Source organism: Ostrea edulis, chromosome 4, assembly GCF_947568905.1.
Source record: "Ostrea edulis chromosome 4, xbOstEdul1.1, whole genome shotgun sequence".
Taxonomy (NCBI): Eukaryota; Metazoa; Mollusca; class Bivalvia; order Ostreida; family Ostreidae; genus Ostrea; species Ostrea edulis.
This window is the reverse complement of record NC_079167.1, coordinates 40,429,950-40,448,683: the sequence shown is the minus strand read 5'-3', so window position 1 is coordinate 40,448,683 and position 18,734 is coordinate 40,429,950. Positions and strand designations below refer to the sequence as shown.

Below are 18,734 nucleotides of genomic sequence, written 5' to 3'. Positions count from 1 at the left end.
ACAATCATGGTTTTATTTTTATGCCTCCCTTTGAAAAAGAGGGGGCATATTGTTTTGCACCTGTCGGTCGGTTGGTCTGTAGACTATGTGTTGTCCGCTCAATATCTTGAGAACCATTCACTTGATGATAATGATATTTCATATGTGGGTTAGTTATGAGTAGAAGAGGATCCTTATTGTTTTTCAGGTCAAAAGGTCAAGGGTCAATCTACTCTGGACATAGGAATATAATGTCCGCTCAATATCTTGAGAACCCTTTGCTTGAAAGACATCAAACTTGGCACACTGGTACATCCTAAGGAGTAGATGACCCCTATTGATTTTGAGGTCATATGGTCAAAGGTCAAGGGTCAAACTGGGCATAGGAATATACTGACCATTCAATGTCTAGAGAACCCTTTGCTTGACAGACATCAAACTTGGTACGCCAGTACATCTTCAGAAGAAGATGACCCCCATTGATTTTGAGGTCACATGGTCAAAAGTCAAGGGTCAAACTGGACATAGGAATATACTGTCCGTCAAATATCTCGAGAACCATTTGCTTGACAGACATCAAACTTGATACACTGGTACATCTTCAAGAGAAGATGACCCCTATTGATTTTGAGGTCACATGGTCAAAGGTCAAGGGTCAAACTTGACATGGGAATATACTGTCTGCTCAATATCTTGAGAACCCTTTTCTTGACAGACATCAAACTTGGTACACTGATACGACTTCAGGAGAAGACGACCACTATTGATTTTGAGGTCACATGGTCAAAGGTTAAGGGTCACACTAAACAGGAATATACTGTCCGTTCAATATTTTGATAACCCTTTGCTTGACAGACATCAAACTTGGTACACTGGTACATCTTAAGGAGTAGATAACGCCTATTGATTTTGAGGTCACCTGGTCAAAGGTCAAGGGTCAAACTGGACATAGGAATATATTGACCACTCAATGTCTTGAGAATCCTTTGCTTGACAGACATCAAACTTGGAACACTGGTACATCTTCAGTAGAAGACGACTCCTATTGATTTTGAGGTCACATGGTCAAAGTTCAAGGGTCAAACTGGACATAGGAATATACTGTCCGTTCAATATCTTGAGAACCCTTTGTATGACAGACATCAAACTTGGTACACTGGTACATCTTCAGGAGTTGATGACCCCTATTGAGTTTTAGGTCACATGGTCAATCCACTCTTGACATAGGAAGATATTGTCTGCTCAATATTTTGAATTGATGATAATACTCTCAATTAAATAATGTGTGTGTATAACCCTTTTCAATTTTGCACCATGGGGGGCATATGTGTTTTACAAACATCTCTTGTTACATATTGTTTTTGGCTAAGTTGACTCGATCAATATTCTATTTCATACCAGAAAAATTTAGGAGTACTTCATAGCCTATAACTGGCTACATTGAATAAAGACGAGAAATGAGTTTCTATATGTTTATTAATCATGTTAGTAGTGTTAACATTAACATTAAATTTTCAGTCTATAAAAAGTCACTGAAGATTAATGACTGTAATACATAACACATCATCGTAGTTTCACAACATCACATTTTTCAAAGAATTCACTGAAGAATCCTGTTTTCATCTTGAAATCCAAAATGCCAAGGTGGTCCTTGAGAAAGGAACTCAGGAAGTCTGAAATAAATTTTAAATGGCTTAAGATGATGTGAAGTCAAAAAATGACAGCATAGCAATTTCAGTAGAACCTACAATTTTGTGTTTCCTCATTGCCATTTTCCAAATAGATCAAACCAAAGACCTAATTAAAGAGTGATGCCATTTCCCAACATTCCTCTATTTATAAACTATACTACCGTCAAATGGATTAGGAAATGTAGCTGAACATTCAATAGTTTAACTTTCTAGATGAAATCAGTTTTGTACTGTGATGAAACAACAAATTAAATTGTATATGTTTTTATTGACGCGGAAGCATCTTCCATTGACTAGCTTGTGAGTTGTGTACACAATCGCACTTTTTTTATTCCACCCAGTCCAAAACAGGTAGCTCCCCAGTAATGACTTGGGGTTAACTCCCCAGTACACAGAATACTTTATTTCTAATTCATTATGATATGTAGGCAACTCGCACGTGCAAAGTTCATTGTATTCACATGCACCTACCTATACATAGAGGACCAACCCTTTGTCTTGTGTAAACTGCTAAATAAACAAGACACCCCTAAGTCTATTGTTCCCATGGGACAGGGTATCCACATTCTGCACAGGTAAAACAACCCTGAGGCTGTTAAGAAGCCAACAGCTGAAATTCAAGATGGCACCGCGATTTCTAGAATATGAAATGTCCGTGTCGCAATTCCTGAATTCCTGCCACATTTTTTTCTGAAAAATCGCAAAATGCGAAAATACAATGGGCAGCGTGAAACCTGCATTTCATCGCCTCTTAAGACAAACAAGGGTTATTGATTCTAATTTGAATCCCCACAGGACTCCTTTCTTTTTAGCTCACCGGGACGACTGTTTCATGACCCTGGTGTCAGCATCACACTTTAAGGAGCACTGGACTAGGAAAGTACAAATTTACATGAAAGTTTCTTGACATAGTGCAGATTCAAGTTTGTTAAAGGGGAAGGCAACCCCAAAAAAATTTTACATGATAAATTCATGATAGGATTAATTATATCATAAAAAATTGTCATAATATTTTGTTGATGTACAGCCTAGATAAGCTTTAGTACTAATATGGAAATGTTAGAAATTGAAACTCCCGCCATCTATAGAGGCTGACATGATGTGGAACTCTTTTGTATTCAACACCACAAAAATCAATAATTTTGAGGTCACACTGTCTGTTTCGGTTTTGATGAGATTCTAAGATGTGCATGTGTTATGGTAGATTTTAAGAATTCATAGTTTGATGCTTCCTGTCAAGCTGTTAATTGCACGAATGCGAAGGGGAGATGTGAATTTTTTTTTAATTTAAAATATATGAGAGATGAGATTAATATTAATTAATCGTTAAGCAAGGATAATTGGTGTTAAAGACTGTCATTTACGATATCAGTAAGTAATACTTAATTCATAAAACAACAATGTGGTTACGGTTGCCTTTCCCTTTAAAATCATGGTCCCTGGGAGTAGGTTGGGGCCACAATAGGGATCAAAGTTTTACATGCGAATATAATACAGGGAAAATCTTGAAATAATTTGGTCAAGGTGACTCAGGTGAGCAATGTGGCCCATGGGCCTTTTGTTATCGAGAGTGACAAGTAATGATTTAACATTTAGGTTTACTACAAACAAAACATTGAAATGTAATTATACATGTCTGTATCTATATTTTCTTTCAAAATGAATTTTAAAGAGAATTATATGTTAATTTTTTCCAGGTCAGAAAGAAGAATATACTGAAAGACTTTGTCGGTATAGCTGGGGATTTAGGTGTGTCACACTTCCTGATATATACGAAATCGGATATTAACGTCCACATGAGAGTGTGTCGATTATCACGAGGACCAACATTAACCTTCCGAGTGAAAGAATACGCACTGTGTAAAGATGTTGTGTCCTCCCTGAAAAAGCCAAACATGGACCCCAAACAATTTAATCATCATCCATTATTAGTGATGAACAATTTTAATGGGGATGATATGCATCTGAAGTTAATGTCTACAATGTTTCAGAACATGTTTCCATCTATCAACATTAACAAGGTATAAAGGTTTTTAACTTAAAGGAAATGTACACTAACTGAAGAGTGGACTCTATGTGGAAACAGAATTAGTCAAGTAAATGTACTATCGACTCATTTGTAGATCCTAAGAAATTTGGAATTCTTTTCAGGTAAATCTGAATAACATAAAGAGATGTGTAATGATGAATTACAACAGTGAGGATAAGACTATTGACTTCAGGCACTAGTAAGTAGGTTTTACTTGTGATAATCTCTCCATAACTTATTCTGTACAAATTTAAAAGTTATAACTTATAGATGTAAAATATCTCACTATATGCCCTTGTAATCGGACATTCGGGAACATTTAGTTTTTGGTTTGTCTGTTAGTCTGTCTCTGTCCGCAAGACCTTTAACCTTGGCCATAACTTTTGAATTGTTGGTGATAAGGCTTTCATATTTCACTTATGTATTCCCTATGACAAGACCTTTGGGTAACATAACTACTTTGCTGCCATACAGGGGCCATACAGGGCATCAATGTTATGAATAAATCTTGTTTGGATACATTACTAGTAGGTGACGTGCCTAAGATTTAGATCTATGCTAAGATTTAGATCTATGCTAGCAATTGATAGTGAGAGTTCTCTAGCTATCACGTCAATGTATATTGTCACATGGAACTACGGTTAGAAGATCTCATCTCAAAAACCCACCACTTTCACTTCAAATGCAGAGGCAGGGCTCGAAATTAACATAGGCCCGTCAATGACTGGGTAAAAGTCTGGCAGACTGACATACATTTGTTTCAGTCAGTCCAATGGGACTGGTCAATTTTCTAAAACATCATTTTGGAAAACATACTTATGGAATCTTAAACACACATTTGGCATTCCTCTTTAGATATCAGACGAACCAGATTACTAAATATAAATTTCACATTTATAAGTGTTACAATATTGTCTGTCAAGTTAAATTCCGTTATTTTATTTTAATAACATCAACAAAATATGTTATAATTATTTCTGAAAAACTCTGGTGGACTGGTAAATTTTTCTGCAGATTGGTTGAAATTATACCCTATCAGTCTGGCTGGATTGGTGACATAAAAAGTTAGTTTCAAGCCCTGATCTGAGTGCGCAGTGAAGGAACAGTCATTTTTTGACACTGTGTTTGGTGCAGCTGGGGTTTGAACCCATGATCTTCCGATCACAAAAGGGAGCATTGTACTAATTAAGCTACTGTGATATGAATTCTCAATTTTTATGGTTCATGATGTGAGAACAGTCTTGCATTTTAATTACCAATATTTTTAGCTTGTCAGAACAAAGTCTGGAGATGTTTTGTTATGACCTCAGTGTCGGCACCAGTGTAGACGTCACACTATTGGGAAAAACTGTAATCCAGCTAGCTTGGCTCTATCTTTTGAACTAAGGGGGATGGGATGGAGCTTTGATATTTCACATATATATTTCTCAGGACCAGACCTCTCATTTTGTACCAAGACTTGTGATCTCGTCATCTTTTCTTTGGAATTACACATACTTCTAAAAACTTTAACCTTGACTATATCTTTTGAACCAAGGGGAATAGTTCTTTGATATTTCATATATATAAATTCCTCATGAGGCCATCTTTAAAAAAATGTTTGTTTGGAATTGCCGCCTTGGGGGTTTCAGACCCAAGAGGGATGGAGGGAATTTATTTTATTTTTCATTGAAGTTGAATTTAAAATTAATAATAAAAATCACAATATAAAACAGTGAAAAGATTTATTTTTCTGACATATATTTTTTTTCTTTTAATTCGGAAACAATTAAGTTGAAAAAATTACTGTCACAGTTCCTATCAATAATTTTATCAGTTTACTTCAGAGGATTTCTCTTTCAAAATCTCTAGCCCTTTGACAAGACAATCAGCACGGACCCGGAGAACCCCATAGAATTTCTGTAATAAATGTTGGTCCTTTGAAATTGGCATCAGCTGATACACAGGAAAAGCATAAATCTTTTCTTATGTCCTTAGCTGCATCAGCATAGTATGCAAACCCAATGTGCATTGTGCAAGTCAACTTCAAACACTTCAGATCCATGTAACTTTGGCTGATATTGCCCATGCCATTTGACATATCAGGAGTTTTTCAATTCACTCGTGATCTCTGCGAGGATCTCTTTTGCAAGAATTTTGAAGACTAAAACTCAGTCTATGATAATAAGATTTGCAAGCCATTCGGGCAACTATTTTCAGGAAATCCACATGCCCAAACTCAATTTCACTTGCCCGAAAAAAAATGTTGGCCTTGCGCTTTGGTGCTTTGCCAGGGACTGCCCCTGCAAAATACTTTAAGACTGACATTGAATAATGAAAGTCGTTGAAAATGAAAGTAAATTATATTCATGTGAAATCTGAATAATTTTCAAGACAAATCCGGAACAGACCGAGTGAAGATGCGTTATTAATGGGACGAATGACTTTTTTGGGGCGAGTTATCCTAATTTTATGACTTGAGCATGCGCGTAATATTTATTTACTTCCGATTGTCAAATTAAAACTTTGATGGGTATTTTTTTTTTTACAAGCCAGTCGGACTTGTTGCCAAGCGGATTTTACAAGTCTGACAGGAAAATCACTGGCCGCGGGCGTTCAGACTACCGCTAATTTCGCAGACTGAAAACTGTAAATTTTATTGCTGATTTTCACCTTGTGTATATATATATATAGAAACATACAAAGGGATGTTTGGCTCATTAGCAAGACGCTTTACACTTCGTGCTGACATTTTGGCAGCGACTGCTTGTCAACGACAACCTTATCAATGCTTTTGTACAGAAAAGAAAAAGCGTTTTACTGATCTGACTAATTAAATAATGTGGATGTCAAACCTGATGTTTAAAAGATGAGTAATTTGTTGATCGAACAAAATTATAAACTTTATTTTATCGATAGAACAAAAAAATATATATTAAATAATTTTGTCAGTAAATTTTTTCCTGTGGGAATAATTCTAATGAGGCTGGCAGCAATTCCAAACAAATTTTATTTTGGCATGACCAAGCCTCTCAGTTTGGTAACAAGACTTTAGACCTAGTGACCTTTTGACCTACTCCTCTAAAACTTTAACCTTCGCTATATCTTTTGAAAACCCAGTGGGATAAAGTAAGTAGAAAAATGCTTCCAAATGAGCTACATGTATGCCGTCTTCCCACATAAACTATTCACATTGAACTTATTTTTTAATAAATACGTTTTTCGCCAGTTTTTATTATTGGGAAAAGCGCAAGTTAAATTGGGGGGGAAATTGGTAATTTCTTGGAGGGGAAAGGGTTGATATTCTGACCTAAAATGGGTCTTAAAACTTCACTGTATGTTGATGTATTTTTCAAAAGTGTTTTCACTTTATTGTCAGCAATGTGAAGGTTGTACCAGTGGGATTGAGTAAAGGTGTCAAGAAGTTAATTAAAGCTGAAATTCCAGACCTGAGCCGCTACAATGATGTCAGCGACTTCATCACCAGGTAAGCGAAAATCTTATTGCAAATCAAAGAAATTTCAGATCGTTGAGAACATGTCTGGAGTGCTGGGGGATCAGATCATTGATAACATGTCTGGAGTGCTGGGGGATCAGGTCGTTGATAACATGTCTGGAGTGCTGGGGGATCAGATCGTTGATAACACGTCTGTAGTGGTGGGGGATCAGGTCGTTGATAACACGTCTGGAGTGCTGGGGGATCAGATCATTGATAACATGTCTGGAGTGCTGGGGGATCAGGTCATTGATAACACGTCTGGAGTGGTGGAGGATCAGGTCATTGACAACACGTCTGGAGTGCTGGGGGATCAGATCGTTGATAACATGTCTGGAGTGCTGGGGGATCAGGTCATTGATAACACGTCTGGAGTGCTGGGGGATCAGATCGTTGATAACATGTCTGGAGTGCTGGGGATCAGATCGTTGATAACATGTCTGGAGTGCTGGGGGATCAGGTCATTGATAACACGTCTGTAGTGGTGGGGGATCAGGTCGTTGATAACACGTCTGGAGTGCTGGGGGATCAGATCATTGATAACATGTCTGTAGTGGTGGGGGATCAGGTCGTTGATAACATGTCTGTAGTGGTGGGGGATCAGGTCGTTGATAACATGTCTGGAGTGCTGGGGGATCAGGTCGTTGATAACATGTCTGGAGTGCTGGGGGATCAGATCGTTGATAACATGTCTGGAGTGCTGGGGGATCAGCGGGAGGAGTCTCTTGTATACACACATTTCTAAATGCTGGAAATAATGATAGTGTTATCTGTATTTCCAATTGTTAAGCGTTTTATTTACAGGGGAGGTAACTTGTCAGAGAGTGAAGCAGAGCTGGATGGAGAACACAATGAGGTGGTCCTACCCCAGGACATCAGAAGTAGGGGAAACATCAGGGCCGCTAAAAGTGCAATCAGGTACAACCACATTTACTGTTAGTATGCAATTACACACATGGTCAGTTGATAATGTATTCAAGCTGACATATGCCCTTGTTCCTTCACACACAATCCTACATTGTTTTGCACGAATGCACGACTATTGCTAAATGTTTTAAGGTTGACTCAATCAGGAAAGGAAAATGAACCATGTTTTTGATTTACATTTAAACTTTTGTACATTACTATATTTGTGTATTGGCAATGTAAACTGTTCTGACCCAGGATGTACATGTATTATGTGAATGTAAGGATGTTGAATCATAAATGCCTATGATGAATGAAATGTCTCTACAGCCCAGTAGCTAAGTACTTCGTTACTAGCTTGAAAATACGGATGTATATTTAATTGCTGTTATAAAGTTTAGAAATTCATTTCAAAATTAAGGATTATCTCCCTCATGCATAGCTCTTATCCTTGGACGAATTTGGCTCCACTTTTTTGGCACGCTGTTTTTGGCTATATTTAGCTATTAGCTCTAAAACTTTATAGTTATTTCGGATTTCAAACATTTCGGTTGAGCATCACTGAAGAGACATTATTTGTCGAAATGCGCATCTGGTGCATCAAAATTGGTACCGTATAAGTTTTACATGTTATACCCAGGATCTAAATTTGTCACACATTCAATTGGGAAAAATAGCGTCAAAATCGAACAAATTGGGAATTTTCTACCAATGTATCGGCAAATGATTTCAACTAAAAGAAAAGAAAAATGAGAACAAAACAAGAAATAGTCATCTCATTACAAACCAGGCGGTGAGCAGGATTTAGACGAGGGGGTGGGGGACTGGAGGTGCGACCAGGCGGTGAGCAGGATTTAGAAGAGGGGGTGGGGGACTGGAGGTGCGACCAGGCGGTGAGCAGGATTTAGACGAGGGGGTGGGGGACTGGAGGTGCGACCAGGCAATGAACAGGATTTAGACGAGGGGGTGGGGGGCTGGAGATACGACCTGGCGATGAACAGGATTTAGACGAGGGGGTGGGGGGCTGGAGATATGACCAGGTGGTGAGCAGGATTTAGAAGAGGGGGTGGGGGACTGGAGATACGACCAGGCGGTGAGCAGGATTTAGATGAGGGGGTGGGTGACTGGAGGTGCGACCAGGCGATGAATAGGATTTAGACGAGGGGGTGGGGGACTGGAGATACGACCAGGCGGTGAGCAGGATTTAGAAGAGGGGGTGGGGGACTGGAGGTGTTCATTTCATTTGTTCATTTGAGATATTAAGAGTCATTCTCTGTAAGCATCAACATTTTTATTATAGGGGTGGAAAGGTACTCTTACTGATTTTGCTGAATATCGAATGATTTTCAACGAATCTGGAATAAAAATCAGTTCCGAAATTTGCCGCTCGGTATGATAAAGAAGCTTGTCAATTGAATTAAACTGGTTCCCCACTGATTGGTGCAACTCCGAGGAGAAAAGGGGAGGTCAATAGGGAAGCAGTTTAGTCAGTTGAAGTTACCATTGTTTAAAGTGCACAATTGATATTGATTTATGTCAAACTTTTAAAAAAGCATGGATGACGAATGTTAAATTTACGAGAATGCAAATAAAACATCCAAACCCATTCAGAGGTTCAAAACAGAGAGAGAAAATATGCCCAATTTATAAGGACTCGTACAGAGTGTTTTGGCCATGCCTCCAACAATCGGAAGAAAGCAGATCACATGGAGTTTTGCAACATGGACTTCAGTTGCGGTCACGCAGGCAAAAATGACTGCTACAGACACGTTCAGAGTAAACAACATAAAAACTTGTCGAAGCTGAAAGTGTATAATAATTAAATGTCAAGATTTGTTGTTGTTTCTGACAACTTTGAACTTAACTGCAAGTGTGCATTAACTAGTACCGGTGAAATAAATGTTTAATTTGTTATGCTGTATTCATTTTCGTTCCATTTTGTTTGAGTAGTACTTATTGTTATATTCAACTTTTATACTGACAAAGTGCTCAAAATACCGACAACTTGGTTCTAGACTACTGACATCAGTACAAATCACGCTGGATATTTTCTCAAAAATACTCTAATACATAAAAACAAAATATGTGTTTAAATTTGCATTAGTGAACAAGTAATTTGAATGTTCATGACGTAGTTATATTCTTGTGAGTTGTACACTTGGACACACTTTAGTTTGTTCTGATATCTAGTGACAGCTGGGACTTGCCACTTATTTCTTGGAAACCAGGGACACTAATGTTTAAATGTTATAACTCTGGTGCTGAAATTGTCAACGAACATCCCTGAACTGGTAAAGAATTGGAAACAATTGCAAATATTGTTTCAACAAAATCAATATGCCATAAAGCATGGAATGTTTTAGCAACTTGTAAAAAATCTTCACTTTTTATCAGTTGTGACATCAGCCATCATATGGCAAAGCTGTATAGTAAAGCAAATATGGATGACATTAGAAGACATTATCATGTTAAATTAATACAGTGATCAGGGGGGATTTTGAGGAACAAATTATTATGACAAAGTCAAGCCTCCTGAAGAATATTGGCAGTAATAAAATCACAAAATCTTTACATGAAGGAAAATAGCGTACTCACACAGTAAATATGAAAAACTGTTGGTTAATAATACGGTGAAGATGGCTGTCATATCTTGCACGCTCCTTTCCGATCAATTACTTCATTCAAATTTGATATTGAGGTAGAATCCCCACTAAACTGAATTTAAAACTCTCATGTGTTATTTTTCAACAAGACCAGTCTATTATCAAATAGTTGGGGGTTTTTTTTAATGAATGACTAAAAAGTTATATTTTACAGATCATACTGATGAAATCTTACTTCCATGGCTCTGAATCAATGAAGACTCATGTTACACACTCTGAATGATCTGATTTTCTGAGAAATCTTATTTTATACACATCGCATTCACCATGATAATGTCCCACTATTTTTCCGTAGCCATTCTAGTCAAGTCATTACTGTTATAATTTGATATTTTTCACCTTTGATTTGAAATGTTTTCATGGAAATTAATTACCAAAAATTCTCCCAACACTTTTCAATGAAAATGAAAAACAGGTGATTATTAAAGTATTTCTTCCTCAAACAATCTCTGATTTCTGTATAACCCTTTTAAAATAACATGTTTTAGGAATTCTTAGATTTTAGTCGTACATTTAATGATATCCTATTAGATGGAGCAAATTCTGATGACGTGGTCAACTCTGCTAAATCAAGCCTCAGTTAGAATATTAACTCAAATAAAATCACAAAATCTAAACTTGAAGGAAACTAACTTACAATGTAAACACAAAATGATGTGATTACTGGTAATTGTTGGGCGTCCGTCTGTCTGTCTGTCCGTCTGTCTGTAAACTTTTCACATTTTCGACTTCTTCTCCAGAACCACTGGGCCAATTTCAACCTAACTTGGCCAAAAGCATCCTTGGGTGAAGGGCTTTCAAGTTTGTTCAAATGAAGGGCCATGTCCCTTTCAAAGGGGAGATAATCACAAAAATGCAAAAATAGGGTGGGGTCATTTAAAAATCTTCTTCTCAAGAACCACTGGGCCAGAAGAGCTGAAATTTACCTGAAAGCTTCCTGACATATTGCAGATTCAAGTTTGTTCAAATCATGGCCCCCGGTGGTAGGATGGGGCCACAAGGGGGGATCAAAGTTTTACATACAAATATATAGGGAAAAACTTTAAAAATCTTCTTCTCAAGAACCACTAAGCCAGAAAAGCTGATTTTTACATGAAAACTTTCTGACATAGTGCAGATTCAAGTTTGTTTAAATCATGGCCCCCCCGGGGATAAGATGGGGCCCCAAGGGGTGGATCAAAGTTTTACACACAAATATATAGGGAAAAACTTTAAAAATCTTTTTCTCAAGAACCACTAAGCCAGAAAAGCTGAGATTTACATGAAAGCTTCCTGACATAATGCAGATTCAAGTTTGTTCAAATCATGGGCGCCTGGGGTTGGATGGGGCCACAATAGGGGATCAAAGTTTTACATAAAAATATATAGGAAAAATCTTTAAAAATCTTCTTCTCAAGAACCGCTGAGTCAGAAAAGCTGATTTTTACATGAAAACTTCCTGACATAGTGCAGATTCAAGTTTGTTCAAATCATGGCCCCTGGGGATAGGATGGGGCCCCAAGGGGGATCAAAGTTTTGCACACAAATATATAGGGAAAAACTTTTAAAATCTTCTTCTCAAGAACCACTAAGCCAGAAAAGCTGAGATTTACATGAAAGCTTCCTGACATAGTGCAGATTCAAGTTTGTTCAAATCATGGCCCTTTGGGGGTTGGATGGGGCCACAATAGGGGATCAAAGTTTTACATACAAATATATAGGAAAAATCTTTAAAAATCTTCTTCTCAAGAACCACTGAGCCAGAAAAGCTGAGATTTACATGAAAGCTTCCTGACATAATGCAGATTCAAGTTTGTTCAAATCATGGCCCCCGGGGGGTTGGATGGGGCCACAATAGGGGATCAAAGTTTTACATACAAATATATAGGAAAAATCTTTAAAAATCTTCTTCTCAAGAACCACTGAGTCAGAAAAGCTGATTTTTACATGAAAACTTCCTGACATAGTGCAGATTCAAGTTTGTTCAAATCATGGCCCCGGGGGGTTGGATGGGGCCACAATAGGGGATCAAAGTTTTACATACAAATATATAGGAAAAATCTTTAAAAATCTTCTTCTCAAGAACCACTAAGCCAGAAAAGCTGAGATTTACATGAAAGCTTCCTGACATAATGCAGATTCAAGTTTGTTCAAATCATGGGCGCCTGGGGTTGGATGGGGCCACAATAGGGGATCAAAGTTTTACATACAAATATATAGGAAAAATCTTTAAAAATCTTCTTCTCAAGAACCACTGAGTCAGAAAAACTGATTTTTACATGAAAACTTCCTGACATAGTGCAGATTCAAGTTTGTTCAAATCATGGCCCACGGGGATAGGATGGGGCCCCAAGGGGGGATCAAAGTTTTGCACACAAATATATAGGGAAAAACTTTAACAATCTTCTTCTCAAGAACCACTAAGCCAGAAAAGCTGAGATTTACATGAAAGCTTCCTGACATAATGCAGATTCAAGTTTGTTCAAATCATGGCCCCCGGGGGGTTGGATGGGGCCACAATAGGGGATCAAAGTTTTACATACAAATATATAGGAAAAATCTTTAAAAATCTTCTTCTCAAGAACCACTGAGCCAGAAAAGCTGAGATTTACATGAAAGCTTCCTGACATAATGCAGATTCAAGTTTGTTCAAATCATGGGCGCCTGGGGTTGGATGGGGCCACAATAGGGGATCAAAGTTTTACATACAAATATATAGGAAAAATCTTTAAAAATCTTCTTCTCAAGAACCACTGAGTCAGAAAAACTGATTTTTACATGAAAACTTCCTGACATAGTGCAGATTCAAGTTTGTTCAAATCATGGCCCACGGGGATAGGATGGGGCCCCAAGGGGGGATCAAAGTTTTGCACACAAATATATAGGGAAAAACTTTAAAAATCTTCTTCTCAAGAACCACTAAGCCAGAAAAGCTGAGATTTACATGAAAGCTTCCTGACATAATGCAGATTCAAGTTTGTTCAAATCATGGCCCCCGGGGGGTTGGATGGGGCCACAATAGGGGATCAAAGTTTTACATACAAATATATAGGAAAAATCTTTAAAAATCTTCTTCTCAAGAACCACTGAGCCAGAAAAGCTGAGATTTACATGAAAGCTTCCTGACATAATGCAGATTCAAGTTTGTTCAAATCATGGGCCCCTGGGGTTGGATGGGGCCACAATAGGGGATCAAAGTTTTACATACAAATATATAGGAAAAATCTTTAAAAATCTTCTTCTCAAGAACCACTGAGCCAGAAAAGCTGAGATTTACATGAAAGCTTCCTGACATAATGCAGATTCAAGTTTGTTCAAATCATGGGCCCCTGGGGTTGGATGGGGCCACAATAGGGTATCAAAGTTTTACATACAAATATATAGGAAAAATCTTTAAAAATCTTCTTCTCAAGAACCACTGAGCCAGAAAAGCTGATTTTTACATGAAAACTTTCTGACATAGTGCAGATTCAAGTTTGCTCAAATCATGCCCCCCCCCCCCCCCCCCCCCCCCCCCCGGGGATAAGAATAAGATGGGGCCCCAAGGGGGGATCAAAGTTTTACACACAAATATATAGGGAAAAACTTTTAAAATCTTCTTCTCAAGAACCACTAAGCCAGAAAAGCTGAGATTTACATGAAAGCTTCCTGACATAGTGCAGATTCAAGTTTGTTCAAATCATGGCCCTTTGGGGGTTGGAGGGGTCCACAATAGGGGATCAAAGTTTTACATACAAATATATAGGAAAAATCTTTAAAAATCTTCTTCTCAAGAACCACTGAGCCAGAAAAGCTGAGATTTACATGAAAGCTTCCTGACATAATGCAGATTCAAGTTTGTTCAAATCATGGGCGCCTGGGGTTGGATGGGGCCACAATAGGGGATCAAAGTTTTACATACAAATATATAGGAAAAATCTTTAAAAATCTTCTTCTCAAGAACCACTGAGTCAGAAAAGCTGATTTTTACATGAAAACTTCCTGACATAGTGCAGATTCAAGTTTGTTCAAATCATGGCCCACGGGGATAGGATGGGGCCCCAAGGGGGGATCAAAGTTTTGCACACAAATATATAGGGAAAAACTTTAAAAATCTTCTTCTCAAGAACCACTAAGCCAGAAAAGCTGAGATTTACATGAAAGCTTCCTGACATAATGCAGATTCAAGTTTGTTCAAATCATGGCCCCCGGGGGGTTGGATGGGGCCACAATAGGGGATCAAAGTTTTACATACAAATATATAGGAAAAATCTTTAAAAATCTTCTTCTCAAGAACCACTGAGCCAGAAAAGCTGAGATTTACATGAAAGCTTCCTGACATAATGCAGATTCAAGTTTGTTCAAATCATGGGCGCCTGGGGTTGGATGGGGCCACAATAGGGGATCAAAGTTTTACATACAAATATATAGGAAAAATCTTTAAAAATCTTCTTCTCAAGAACCACTGAGTCAGAAAAACTGATTTTTACATGAAAACTTCCTGACATAGTGCAGATTCAAGTTTGTTCAAATCATGGCCCACGGGGATAGGATGGGGCCCCAAGGGGGGATCAAAGTTTTGCACACAAATATATAGGGAAAAACTTTAACAATCTTCTTCTCAAGAACCACTAAGCCAGAAAAGCTGAGATTTACATGAAAGCTTCCTGACATAATGCAGATTCAAGTTTGTTCAAATCATGGCCCCCGGGGGGTTGGATGGGGCCACAATAGGGGATCAAAGTTTTACATACAAATATATAGGAAAAATCTTTAAAAATCTTCTTCTCAAGAACCACTGAGCCAGAAAAGCTGAGATTTACATGAAAGCTTCCTGACATAATGCAGATTCAAGTTTGTTCAAATCATGGGCCCCTGGGGTTGGATGGGGCCACAATAGGGGATCAAAGTTTTACATACAAATATATAGGAAAAATCTTTAAAAATCTTCTTCTCAAGAATAGCAAAGCTGTGATTAATCATATTTATATGGAAGCATCTTCAGGTAGTGTAAATTCAAGTTTGTTCAAGTCATGCCCCCAGGGGGTAGGTAGGGGCCACAATAGGGGTTCAAAGTTTGACATTGAAATATTTAAAAAAATATATGTTCAAAAATCTTCATCTCAAGAAGAGCATAGTAATGATTAGTCATTTTAATGTAAAAGCATTATCAGGTAGTGCAGATTAAAATTTGTGGAATTCATGGTCCCCTGGCAAAGGTTGGGGCCACATAGAAGATCAATTTTTGTTTTTGATTTTTTTTTTTTTTTTTACATGGGAATATATAAGGAGGAGTGTTTAAGAAATTTTACATGGGAATATATAGGAAAAAATGTAGATAAATTTTCAATTTTTTCTGCTCTTGTTAATTTTGCATCCAAATAAATCTAGTGATATAATTTCATTTTTGTCTTCATTTATAAATTAAGAAGAAGAAAACTCGCCGTCGATTCCTTTTGAACAACTTGGTGAATATCATTAATATTGGCACCAAAAATCTTTGACTGAAGGGCATTCAATTGTTATAATTACACACTTAATGCACATATTTACAACGTGTATGACCCCCTATTGATTTTCTGGTCAAACCTGCCATGTTGGGTTTAAAACATAAACACTCTTTTCTCAGGTGAGCGATGTGGCCCATGGGCTTCTTGTTATTATCCCCCTTTGTGTGATCACTCAAGTTTACTTTCATTGAAAGAATCCTACTCTGAGCTGAGTACGCGGACTGCATTATTGTTCAGCAAGATCAGTTTGTTATCAACAAAAATTATATTTTACAGATCATAATGATGAAATCTTACTTCCATGGCTCTGAATCAATGAAGACTCATGTTACACACTCTGAATGATCTGATTTCTGAGAAATCTTATTTTATACACATTGCGTTCACCATGATAATGTCCCATTATTTTTCTGTAACCATGCATTCTAGTCAAAAGTCATTACTGTTATTTGATACTCTTTATCTTTGATTCGAAACATTTTCATGAAAAGTACCAAAAATTCTACCAACACTTTTCAAAACACAGGTGATTATAAAAGTACTTCATAATTCACTTTAGGAATTTTAGTCATACATTAGATGATATCTAGACTATTTTAATTCAGGAAATTCTAATGCCGTAGTGAATCCCTCATGTAGAATATTGGCTGTAATAAAATCACAAAATCTAAGCTTGAAGAAAACTAATTACCTACAATGTAAACACAAAATGATGTGATTACCAGTAATTGTTGGTTATTTATGGGTGACGACAGCTGTCATACCTCCACTTTTATTATTATCCCCCTTCCTCAAGTTTAATTTCATTGAAAGAATCCTACTCTGAGCTGAGTACACGGACTGCATTATTGTTCAGCAAGATCAGTTTGTTATCAACAAAAATTATATTTTACAGATCATAATGATGAAATCTTACTTCCATGGCTCTGAATCAATGAAGATTCTTGTTACACACTCTGAATGATCTGGTTTTCTGAGAAATCTTATTTTATACACATCACATTCACCATTAAGATTTTAATCTCATTTGTAGTTATAGAGAAAATATAGACAGTTTCTCCTTTTGATTAAAACATTCCCATTAAAAAGTATCAATAATCCCCAGATATTTTTCAAAGAAAATGGAAACGAGAAATGTAATGTTTGAAAAAGTTTATTTGCTAAAACAATTCCTGACATCTATTTTGTCCTCCACAATGCGTTAATTATATATAAAGCAATGTCTAGATTTGATTTCATTTGTTTTGTTGTGAAGATTTTTTATAGACTCAATTAAAAGGATTGAGGTAAAGTTAAAACAAATTACTAATACCTAGCTTTTCTAAAGGGGCTCCTCCAGAAAGAAATCAACGCTAAACAACAGAGAAAAGTATTTTAAGAATAGCGAGGTCATTCATCATTGTTCGTACATTCTTCAGGATGTTAAAACATTACATTAGAATTTTATAAGTTGAGTTATCTCTCTTGTGTCATATTTCAGCAAAACCAATCTCCTTTTAAAAAATTATATTTTACAGATCATTACTGATGAAAGTTTACTTCCATGGCTCTGAATCAATGAAGACTCATGTTACACACTCTGAATGATCTGATTTTCTGAGAAATCTTATTTTATACACATCGCATTCACCATGATAATGTCCCATTGTTTTTCCGTAACCATTCTAGTTAAAAGTCATTACTGTTATAATTTGATATTTTTCACCTTTGATTTGAAACGTTTTCATGGAAATTAATTACCAAAAATTCTCCCAACACTTTTCAATGAAAATGAAAAACAGGTGATTATAAAAGTATTTCTTCCTCAAACAATCTCCGATTTCTGTATAACCCTTTTAAAATAACACGCTTTAGGAATTCTTAGATTGATTTTAGTTGTACATTTAATGATATCCTATTAGATGGAGCAAATTCTGATGACGTGGTCAACTCTGCTAAATCAAGCCTCAGTTATAATATTAACTCAAATAAAATCACAAAATCTAAACTTGAAGGAAACTAACTTACAATGTAAACACAAAATGATGTGATTACTGGTAATTGTTGGTTATTTATGGGTGACGACAGCAGTCATACCTCCACTTTTATTATTATCCCCCTTTGTGTGATCACCTACCTCAAGTTTAATTTCATTGATTGAATCCTACTCTGAGCTGAGTACACTGACTGCATTATTGTTCAAGAAGATCAGTTTGTTATCAACAAAAATTATATTTTACAGATCATAATGATGAAATCTTACTTCCATGGCTCTGAATCAATGAAGATTCATGTTACACACTCTGAATGATCTGGTTTCTGAGAAATCTTATTTTATACACATCACATTCACCATGAGAATTTCCCATTATTTTTCCTTAGCCAGTTTAGTCAAAATGCAAAAGTCATTACCATTATGTGATACTTTCCACCTTTGATTCAAAACATTTTCATTAAAGAAGTTTCAAAATTCCCCCAACACTTTAAGAAAATAAAAATGAAATATAGGTGAGCTTTGAAAGTATTTATTTCTCATAAAGATAC

At 36.8% G+C, this 18,734-nt stretch overlaps 1 protein-coding gene across 1 annotated transcript in view; it reads left to right on the top strand.

Annotated features, from left to right (window-relative positions):
* Positions 1-18,734, top strand: part of LOC125669867 (suppressor of SWI4 1 homolog) — a 40,734-nt gene that overhangs the window by 5,598 nt on the left and 16,402 nt on the right. The window contains exons 3-6 of the mRNA XM_048904701.2: positions 3,368-3,691; positions 3,822-3,898; positions 7,058-7,165; positions 7,979-8,092. Coding sequence (XP_048760658.2) covers positions 3,368-3,691; positions 3,822-3,898; positions 7,058-7,165; positions 7,979-8,092 — 623 coding nt within the window. The remainder of the gene's footprint in view (positions 1-3,367; positions 3,692-3,821; positions 3,899-7,057; positions 7,166-7,978; positions 8,093-18,734) is intronic.